Source organism: Fukomys damarensis, unplaced genomic scaffold (genome assembly GCF_012274545.1).
Source record: "Fukomys damarensis isolate Sample0158 unplaced genomic scaffold, DMR_v1.0_HiC HiC_scaffold_32, whole genome shotgun sequence".
Lineage (NCBI taxonomy): Eukaryota > Metazoa > Chordata > Mammalia > Rodentia > Bathyergidae > Fukomys > Fukomys damarensis.
The window spans coordinates 48,513,656-48,523,978 of NW_022900944.1; the positions used below are offsets into that span (position 1 = coordinate 48,513,656).

General features: G+C 62.6%; 1 protein-coding gene across 1 annotated transcript in view; it reads left to right on the forward strand.

Moving 5' to 3' along the window:
• Positions 1–3,123: 3,123 nt before the first annotated feature.
• Cdh15 (cadherin 15) overlaps positions 3,124–10,323 on the forward strand; it is an 8,887-nt gene continuing 1,687 nt past the window's right edge. Inside the window, exons 1-10 of the mRNA XM_033757921.1 lie at positions 3,124–3,201; positions 4,343–4,495; positions 4,718–4,873; positions 5,332–5,476; positions 7,309–7,469; positions 8,162–8,290; positions 8,587–8,772; positions 9,296–9,549; positions 9,952–10,105; positions 10,180–10,285. Of these exons, the coding sequence (XP_033613812.1) occupies positions 3,124–3,201; positions 4,343–4,495; positions 4,718–4,873; positions 5,332–5,476; positions 7,309–7,469; positions 8,162–8,290; positions 8,587–8,772; positions 9,296–9,549; positions 9,952–10,105; positions 10,180–10,285 (1,522 nt within the window). The remainder of the gene's footprint in view (positions 3,202–4,342; positions 4,496–4,717; positions 4,874–5,331; positions 5,477–7,308; positions 7,470–8,161; positions 8,291–8,586; positions 8,773–9,295; positions 9,550–9,951; positions 10,106–10,179; positions 10,286–10,323) is intronic.

Sequence of the window (10,323 nt, forward strand, 5' to 3'; positions counted from 1 at the left end):
GGCTGGGGGCCTGAGGGGCAGGTAGAGAGCTCCCTCCGCCCTTCCAGGCCCGGACCAGTCTGTGGGGACGGGCACTCCGACCCAGCTGGCACCGGGCCTCCCCACCTGTGGGTGGTGTCCCTGCCCCTCCCCGCCGTCCTGACCGTCAGGGCAGCTGTGGGCTTTGCCCTCCAGGAACTCGAGTTCTGGGTCGCAGCCCAGCCCACGATGGCTTTTATCCACTGCAGACCCCCAGCATCCTCCTGGGCCCTGAATGCTGCTGTCCACCTTGGTCTCCCCACTTGGGCATCAGAGCCCAGACCCAGGCCTACAGGTATCCTCCGGTCAGTCTGTAGCTCTAGGCTGCTGAGGACATGTGCTCACCCCTCAGTCAGCTCTGGGGTGCATCGTGAGTATACAGAGCAGGGCTGTCCCTCCCCCGCACGTACCAGGGGCTCCTGGGGCCCCCCAGTTCCCTCAGACTCCAGCTCCCACTACCACCTCAGGTTTCAGTCCCTGGCATCTGACCCAGCCCTGGCCAGCCAGACCCTCCAGCAGCTGTCCCACTGGCAGCAGCCCCCTGCCCCTGTTTCCCACATGGGACAGCAGTCCTGTCTGTCTGCCCGCAGCTTGCCCCCAGAAGCCTGATGCCAGCCCTAGGCCTGGACACCTGGTCCCACACTAAGATCCACTGGCACAAGGCTGCTTGCCCTGGTGCCTGCTCCCCAGGTGCTGGAAGGGCAGCATCTCAACAGTCTCCCCAAGACAGGGCACTTGCTTGAGTGTTCCTGGGGCCTCTCTCTTTGGGGTTTGGGGTTTAAGGGTGTCTGGCTTTCAGCAGGCCCCGCTGCGAGGGTCCCTCCCCTCTGCCCCTTCCCCTCTCCATTTCCTTCACTGGGCAGCTGGAGACCCCAGGGTCCGCATGGCTCCCGCCGGCCCCAAGCTGAGGCTGTCGAGCTGCACAGTGGGTCTGTGAGCCTCCTACTCTGCCTTCAGACCCTGGTCCAGCATAATCACTTCCACCCTCCCCTGCACCCACTGTGTCCTTGGACCCCAGCATTGTGGGAGAGGAGGGAAGGGCATGCGGATAGCTCCAAGAGGCCCCACCTGCTGCTGGGGGCCCCTCAGGATGGCAGAGCGTCCACCACATGGCCCACATGACACTGACCGGCTCCAGGTCTGGGGACAGCCATGCAGATGGGAGGGAACAGCTGTGCCCTTCTCCCCACTGCTGAGGCCCTGGGCAGCTGGAGAGGGTGGGCCCCCTGGGCTACCCAACAGCTGGTCCATTCCTGGCGTGCTGGCCGTCCAGGAACAGGGGCCCTGGATTCCAGCCTGAAGATGGTGGGGTTAGGCCTGGGAAGCCTGTGGGAGTCTGGTGAGGCTTCCTTTCCCCACCCCAAGAGGACCCTGCCATGCTCCTGCCAGAATCCAGAACCCCTTTTTTCAGGGTCAGCCCCAGAACCACCTCCTGTGCTATGGTGGTCAGTACGGGTGGTCCCACGGGCTGGGATCCCCTCCTCTGTCCAGCAGGATGTGTGCCCAGGCTGGGGAGCCGGAGCATCTGTGGACATCCAGCCAGGCCTGGCTCCACTGCCACATTCCTGACAGCAGCTGGCAGGGGCCGGAGGGTCCACCAGTGCCATCCATTGTGGGTGTCTGCTGTCCTCACCGCAGTCCACTTCCCTGGCGGGCACTGCCTCGGCCAGGCCTGATGCTTCCCACCTCAGCCACACTCTCTTGTCAGCTCCTTGGAGTTGGGTGCCAGAGACACAGGAGGTGACCCAGGAGCTTGGGTCTGGGGCAGTGGCTCTGGTTGTCCTTAGGGCCTCCAGATGTTCTGCGGGTCCTGGTCAGGTTGAGCCTGTTGTCCCTCGGCCTGTCCATCTGGAAGAGGGCCTGGCTCAGTGTGGGGCACAGAGAGTGTGGGCGGGAGTCCAGGAGCAAGGTGTCTTTCTCCCCTGCTCTGTGCGGCTGTGCCAGCCGGCTGCATGCCCACGGCTTTGTCTGGGACACATGACCATCTCAGCCCCCAAGGCGCCCCCAGTCCCCGCCTCTGGCAGGCCGTGCCTTCTGGGAAGGGGCGGAGCAGGGGACAGAGTGAGCTGAGCAAATGCCGCTGAGAGCTGGGGTCTGGTCCGGCACACCCGACAGCACCCACCATGCACCACAGCCTCTGGTCCACAAGGGGTGCCATGACTGTGGGCATCCAGAGAGCAGGGCGTGGGGCCGAGGCCCTGGTGTGTGGGGACCTGGCTCAGGTTTGGTCAGCTGGACAGAAAGGTGGAAGGGCTATGGCCAGGGCGATGGGCCACTGTTCTGGGCCCCAAAGCTGTCAGCTCTGCCTGGGCCTCTGTGTGAAGGGCTCAGCCTTTCTGAACCCCTCTTGGAACCATGAGATGAGGTGTGTACCCTGATTCCTGGGCCATGAGGACACGGAGAGGGTGCTTGCTCAGTCCTGCTTGGAGCTGGGCAGGGAGGTTCAGGGCAGTCCTTGTCTCTCGAGGCTGTGACCAGACCCCTGCAGGGTGGGCAGGTTGGCGCGCAGCAGGCCGCCCTGGCCTGGAAGCAGCTTGTGCCCTGGCAGGCGTGGAGGCAGCGCGGCCATCTGTCAGCCAATGGTGTGCAGCCCCAGGCCGAAGGCTGGTGGCCTCTGCCCACCTGTCTGTGTGTAGGGTCTCACGGGACGGTGCGGAGGAGGGGCTGAGCGAGAGGCCTGGGGCCAGCACTGAAGGGCAGAGGTCAGGGAGGCTACTTTGGCTCAGATGCTACTGTACTGTGCATCCTGCAGCAGGGACTGGACACAGAGCAGGAACAGGCCTGGCGCTGCGTGAGTGTCCGGGCGCCCACAGTCCCTTCCTCAGCCTGGGCCAGGCCCCTCCCCAGAGCGCCCTTGGCTCTCCACAGACACTGTCCCCACCTCACATCGCGGTCCCTCTGTGAATTTCAGTCCTAGCAGAAATGGACAGCAAGGTATAGCAGAAGCCAGTGGCCAGGTGGCCGGAGAAGGGCAGCCAGGGTCCCTGGCCCTGTGATTGGAAGGATCCCTGGAGCTCACGGTTCCGTGGGGAGGAGGAGCGCCCAGCTGGTTCAGGGTGCACCCCAGAGTGGAGCCCCTTGCTGAGGAAGAGCTGCAGGCACCCCATGCCTATCGAGGACTCCCCTCCAGGCCATTCCAAGGTGTGGGTGCAAGATGGGACCACACCTTGGCCTGAGCTCAGGGTACTGCCGTCGTGGCACAGGAGGTGGGGTCACCCCCTACCCCCAAACAGTGTCAGTGTTGAGATGCAAGGAGGCTGTCTGAATGCGCCCAGCTGGGTGGGGGCCGGGACAACAGATCCACCCGGAGCTGGCCCTGCTCTGCCCTCCAGGCCCCTGGCCCCTCCTGTGCTCCCAGCAGCCCCACAGAGCGCCCCCCAAAGGCCTTGGCTCTTCTCCCTGCAGGTCCCCTGTGCCCAGCAGGCACTCAGCTGGGCACTGCAGCCACTGCTGCCCTAGCACTGTGACTTCTGGGGCTCCTCTGCATGTGGGTGAGGAAGCAAGGTGTGCCCAGGGCTCCAGTCCCCAGTCCTGGGAGAAAGGCCCTGCAGGTGGGGAAGGACCACCCCATCCCCTGCCCATCCCATCTCCGGCTGCCCATGCCCTGGTCAGCCCCTGTGTTGGTACAAACCAGTGCCCTCCACAGGCTGGAAATGGGTAGGGTGGCCTTCACACCTGCAAGTTAGCACTGAGATGGGGTCCCTGTGCCCCAGGGCAGTTCTGGACACTAAACCTGTTGGGTGCACACTGCCCTGGGGGCCGGGGCTCCTGGGGTCCTACTCCTGCCACACCTCCTCTGACCAAAGTGGGCATTGCTTGGTCATCCACACCCACCAAGAACCCACAAGAGTGCGAAGACAGGACAGCTACAGATCATCTCTGCCCAACCCCAGGCCCCTCCAGAGCCAGTCTGGAGGAAGGGACCCCGCCACTCAGCTGTCCCCACGTTTCACTGGCAGCGGGGCTGCACCCCAGGGCCTGGGCCCCAGCCCCATACTCCTAGGGAGCAAGAGATACCTCGAGCCTCAAGAGCCCCCACTCCTATGCCCCTTGGGATGTTGGGGAACGTGGAGAGTCCTCCTGTTCCCTCCCTGCCAGCCAGTCCACAACACTCCCAGGGAGGGTGACCCCTGGGGTGCGGCCCTGATTCTGAGGCTCCCACATGAGGAAGCAGACAGAGGCTTCTCCTGGAGGGTGTTGAGGCCTCAGATTTGGGTGTGGCCTTGCCACCCCCTGTGCCCCAGCCACACAGCTGACCCTGCCCAGGGCAGTGGCACCCCCACCTACTTGGCCTCACTGCCTGATGGTGTCATCTGTGTTGCAGAGCCTTGGCTTGTCCTGGGGGGTCCCTGGACGGCCCAGCACCCTGTACCCCTGGCGCCGGCTGCCTGCACGGGGCCGAGTACGGAGAGCCTGGGTCATCCCACCCATCAGCGTGTCGGAGAACTACAAGGGCCTGCCCTACATGTTGGTGCAGGTGAGGCCAGTGGTTGGACTGTCCCAGAGTCCCTGCAGGGAAGAAAGGCAGCTTGGCAGAGCCCGGGCCCAGACGCCCCGCCCCACCAGCGCAGAGCCAAGTGGCCACCGCTCTGTGGCTGATCGGGGTTTCCTGGCCAGACCCTGGCAGAGTGTGCAGCCAGGGCTGGGCGTGAGGGGTGCACCTCCTGCTCCCTCCTCAGCCTCCCTCTGCTGCCCACAGATCAGGTCGGACAAGCGGCAGCCGGGCGGGGTCATCTACAGCATCCAGGGCCCTGGCGTGGATGAGGAGCCCCTCGGCCTCTTCTCTGTGGAGAAGTTCTCGGGGCGGGTGTTCCTCAATGCGGAGCTGGACCGGGAAAAGACCGCCTCCTACAGGGTAGGGACCCCCTGCCTTCGAGGCCAGTCAGTTAGCAAGCCACTGCCCCGTGGCCCTCAGGGTAGACCAGGACCGTGGGCCTGCAGCCTGGGATGTGGGCTGGGGTTCTGTCCTGTCAGAGGCCCTGTAGGCCTGGCTCTTGACCCTCAGCCGAGTCTTCTGGGTCCTGGTTTCAGATGGAGGGGGGGGGTCCAGCCCCATTCCGCAGCAGCCACTCTCCTCAGGGCAGGGTCAGTGGGGGCAGAGCCCACCGAGAGCCCCGCAGGCCTGACCCACCAGCCCTCTGCACCCGCAGCATTCAGTGCTGTGCTGACCTCACAGGAGTGGCTTCCTGACTGCCTCTGCGAGAAGCCCAAACCCAGCACCTGATAGAGCAGGGATGGGAGACAGGAACCCAGGGAGGGCACTGCTCTCTTTGCTGGGCCTGGGCCTGGCCAGCGCCCTCTCTGCTCGCACAGCTCAAGGTCTTTGCCCTGGACCGGGGAGGGTCTGTCCTGGAAGAGCCCACCGACCTGGAGATCCTGGTTGTGGATCAGAATGACAACCGGCCGGCCTTTGTGCAGGAGGTGTTCACCGGCCGCGTGCTGGAGGGCGCGGCCCCAGGTGAGAGCGAGACACGGTACGGTTCCCAAGGCGGGCTCAGTCCTCAAGCCCAACCCGCCCCGGCATTTCCTCCAAAGTCTGGAGTGAGCAGAGCCCCCCACAAGCCTCTTCCAGCTCAGCATGGGTTCCAGCACCCCCAGAATACAGGGAGGAACTGGGTGGCGAAGCTGTGGTTTCTCTTCCTCTTCTACTTGGAGATGCATTCGTGTGACAAAAGTAACCATGTAAGCTGGGCATGGTGCACACTCCTGTCATCCCAGGACCCTGGGAGGCTGAGGCAGGACAAGCAAAACTTTGAGCCCAGTCTGGGCAACTGAGGGACTTACAAGAACTTGTCTCAGAATAAAAAATAAAAGGGCTGGGCGTGGCTCAGAGCCAAGGCCCTGAGTTCAGTCCCCAGTACTGTAAAACAGAAAAGTTGGCCATCTAGTAAATAGTTCAGCGCCATTTAGTACATCCACTAGGCCCCCCTGCAGAGGGGTGGCAGTGTGGCCTGGACAGCCCTGGCCTCCGTCCCTGGGGCCTGCAGGCCAGGTCTACCGCCCCTCTGTGTCTGCCCCACCTGCTCAACCCCGAGAGCCCCTTGGAGAATCAGGGCCTGTGTGAAGGTTTTTCTATTTCATCCCATGTGTTAAGATTGGACGTGACATAGCTGGGCGTGGTGGCTCACAACTGTAATCCCAGCACTCAGGAGGCAGAGGCAGGAGGATCGCTGCAAGTTCAAAGCCAGTCTGAACTACAAAGTGAGACCCTGTCTCAAAAAACAAAAAAAAAGAGAAAAGATTCAACAATCTCATTTTTACTTTTAGCTTTTTATTTGGACATAATCTCAGACTTACAAAAAAGTTGCAGAGGATTCCTGTGTGTGTGTCTTGAGCTGTGTCTGTCCATTCGTTCTGACCTCCTCCTCTGCCTCCCACCCACCCAGACTGGACTCCACCAGCTGAGCCGTGGTGCGGCCATTGAGATCAAAACATCTCTGTTCACACAAGACTATTCAGTTTCTCTTCTCAGAACAAGGATTCTGGTCACAGAGCCACTCCCGGTAGTGTGCTTCATGGGTGGTGGCTTTTGTTTTTTGAGATGAGTTCTCACTATGTAGTGTAGGTGGGCCTTGAACTCACCACGTGGCCCAAGCTGGCCTCATACATGCTGCAGTCCTCCTGCCTCAGCCTCCTGAGCACTGAGATTACAGGTGTGCAGCATCAGTCCGGCAGACAGTGGTGTCTTACCCTCCAGGCTGGCTCCATTTATGAGTCCTAACGGCTCTCCAGAGTTCTGTCTTTTCCTGCTCAGACCTTGCCTGCCCCCCACCAAGGTCCTGGTACAGGCATTGCGGGGGCAGGTCTCAGCTCTGCTCCAGCCTCTTGGGTTGTGGAAAAGACGGGCAGCATGGCACAGATGGCTGTGTGGGAGCCTAGTCCCTGCCTTGGGACTCGATGGGCTCCTGCTGTGTTCTCCTCCGCTCTCCCATCTCCCACTGTCCCCCCTGTGTCTGCTGCCCTGAGTCTGCAGCCCAGCCTGATCTTGTGGCTGGTGGCTTGTTCTCCTTGAGCTGGGGGAGACGCCTGTGCCTGGGGCTGTCCTCGCCATTCTGCTCCGGAGCCAGGTGGCACCTTAGGGTGCTGCACGCTGGCCCTGCTCAGCTCGTTCCCCGCCTGAGCACTGGGGTTTCCCACCCACTGCTCTGCCTGGCCTGGTCTGTGGAAGACATGCTGGCCCCTGACCGGGAGTCAAAGCTGATGCGCAGGCTGCTGGGCTGCGGGTGGAGGGCAACGTGTGCAGCTGGGTCTGAGCTGAGCACTGCACACAGCATTTCCCGTGACCCCCAGGCACCTATGTGACCCGGGCCGAGGCCACCGATGCCGATGACCCGGACACGGCCAATGCAGCACTGCACTACTCCATCCTGGCCCAGGGCAGCCCCGAGCTCTTCAGCATCCACGAGCGCACAGGCGAGATCCGCACCGTGCACGTGGGGCTGGACCGTGAGGTGAGGCAGCTCCGCGCCTCTAGATGGGGAGGCGAGCTCGGGCCTGCCGGGCGATGATTGGTGACTTCACAAGTCCCTGTCTCAGAATTTAAAATATGGCTCTGTGCAGAGGCCGGGGGTGCATCCCCGGCACCCCCACAAAAGCTTCCTTGGCCTGGCTCTGGTGGCCCAGGGAATCTGCTGAGCAGAGACCAGGCCCATGCCTGGGGGGCCATGCAGAGGCCAGGGTGCTGGCAGCAAATGCCTGCCTCGGGCCTGGCCTCTTGGGGCAAGTCCCAGGGCCCTGGGCCACATGTCCTGGCTTTGCCACATAACTCCCCACAGCCAGCTCTGCTGACCGATGTCCCTCAGTGCCCATGTCTGACACCACCACACCTGGCCACTTGCCACTCACAGGCCAGGCAGAGGCTGACGTTGATGCCAGGTGGCCCATCTAAAGTGACCGGCCAGCCTCGGCCTCTGCCGCACGCGAGCATCTCCTCCTCCTCTTTTTTTTTGCGGTACTAGGGATAGAAGCCAGAGCCTCATACAGAGCTGCATCCCTAACCCTTTATTTTTTGAGACAGGGTCTTGCTAAATTGCCCAGGCTGGGCTCGAACTTGGGATCCTCTTTCCTCCTCTTAGAGTGCTGGGATGACAGGTGTGCGCCACCAGGGATAGCTGCACTACATCTTCTGACCCTATGTCTCCAGGTGGTCACCGTGTACAACCTGACGCTGCAGGTGGCAGACATGTCTGGAGAAGGCCTCACCTCCACAGCCTCAGCCATCATCTCCGTGGACGACATCAACGACAATGCCCCTGAGTTCACCAGTGACAAGGTCCAGGGCTGCCCATCCCTCCTTGCTCTGGCTGCAGGCAGGGTGTGGGGTATCCCAGGGGAGGGTGCCATGGAGGGTGGTGTTGGGGAGTAGGTCCTGGGCAGGTACCTGCATGCTGGGCCCAAGGCCTTGGGCAGGGGCAGCTGTGCGAGCCTCTGGGCCTCACTGAGTGGGGCAGCCAGCCTGTCCCTGGGCACAGAGGGGCACCCAATATGGATGGGAGGAGGGTGGGGCTGGGAGCCCTGAGGCCCCCCCTCCCTGCCCCACCTTGGGGTAACCAGGCCTGGCTCCCCCAGTTCTCCATGGAGGCCACAGAGGCCATCAGTGGAGTGGATGTGGGGCGGCTGGAGGTGGAGGACAGAGACCTGCCCGGCTCCCCCAACTGGGTGGCCAACTTCACCATCCTGGAGGGCGACCCCAGGGGACACTTCGACATCAGAACAGACCCCAGGACCAATGAGGGTGTGCTGTCTGTGGTGAAGGTGAGCCACCTCGGAGGTGTCACAGGCGCAATCCATGTGGGAGATCACGCTGTGTGCCGGAGGAACAGGCTCACATGCACATGTGCACACAATGAACACACTTGTAGGTCGGTACAGGAGGTTTACTGCAAGAAGCTGGCTTGGCCATCCCAGGCAGGCTGGGCACCGGCTCCTGGGGTGGACTCTCGAGTGATGCTCCTACCCCAGCCAGGGTGGCCCCCAGCTTGGCACCACTGCCACCTGTGCTGTGTGCCCACAGAGCAACACCAGAGGGATGCTGGCTGGGCCCACTGGCCTATGTCACTCGTGAGCCTGACCCCACATCACAGGCCCATTCAGAGTGACCGGCCTTCATCTTGTTATTTTTGCATTGTTCTTTGAGCCTATTCGTCCGGCAGTTTTTGTTCTGCCAGGGCTGAAAGGGGAAGAAGGAAAGGTGGGTGCTTGGGACAAACCCAGGAGGGGCCCTGTAGGAGCAGGGTCGCCAGCTGAGTCCTGAGCAGCAGCCACTCTGCCTCCTCAGCCCCTGGACTACGAGAGCTGTGCACGCTATGAGCTCAGGGTGTCTGTGCAGAATGAGGCCCCACTGCAGGCAGCATCCCCCCAGGCCCAGAGGGGCCAGGCCACGGTCAGCATCCGGGTGCAGGACGTCAACGAGGCACCTGTGTTCCCCGAAAACCCACTGAGAACCAGCGTGGCTGAGGGGGCACCCCCCGGGACCTTTGTGGCCACCTTCTCTGCACAAGACCCCGACACAGTGCAGCTGCAGAGGGTCAGGTGGGTCCTCGGTGGGAGGTGCCCCGCTGCGGTCAGAGGTCCCGAGGATGCTGTGGTGCCACACGTGTCACTGTGTCTCCAGGTCACACAAGCAGGCCGCCCACACCCCGTCCAGGTTGTCTTTCTCCATGGCACCCTGTCCATCTCAAGCACTGCCCAGGGGGCCAGGACCCTGAGTTGCAGTGACCCTGTGTTTGAGGGCAATGGCCAGCTCAACCACAGGGACTCCCCTCAAAAGCTTTTGGGAGGTGTGGAGGGTCACAGCTCCCAGGTGCACCTGTGTGGCGTGTGTCATGCGTGTGTGACGTGCATGAGGAGTATGTGTTGTATGTGGTTTATCGAATGTGTCCGTGCTGCCTCTGGGGGTCCCGGAGGGCTCAGAACCCCATCCCCCACAAACAGCTACTCCAAGGACTATGACCCCGAGGACTGGCTGCAGGTGAATGGAGCCAGTGGCCGGATCCAGACGCGGCGGGTGCTGAGCCCGGCCTCCCCCTTCCTGAAGGACGGCTGGTACCGGGCCATCGTCCTGGCGCTGGACGACGGTGAGCAGCCGGCATCCCGGGGTCGTTGGGGGTGGTCGACCCACAAACATACTCCAAGGACTATGACCCCGAGGACTGGCTGCAGGTGAATGGAGCCAGTGGCCGGATCCAGACGCGGCGGGTGCTGAGCCCGGCCTCCCCCTTCCTGAAGGACGGCTGGTACCGGGCCATCGTCCTGGGGCGGGACGACGGTGAGCAGCCGGCATCCCGGGGTCGTTGGGGGTGGTCG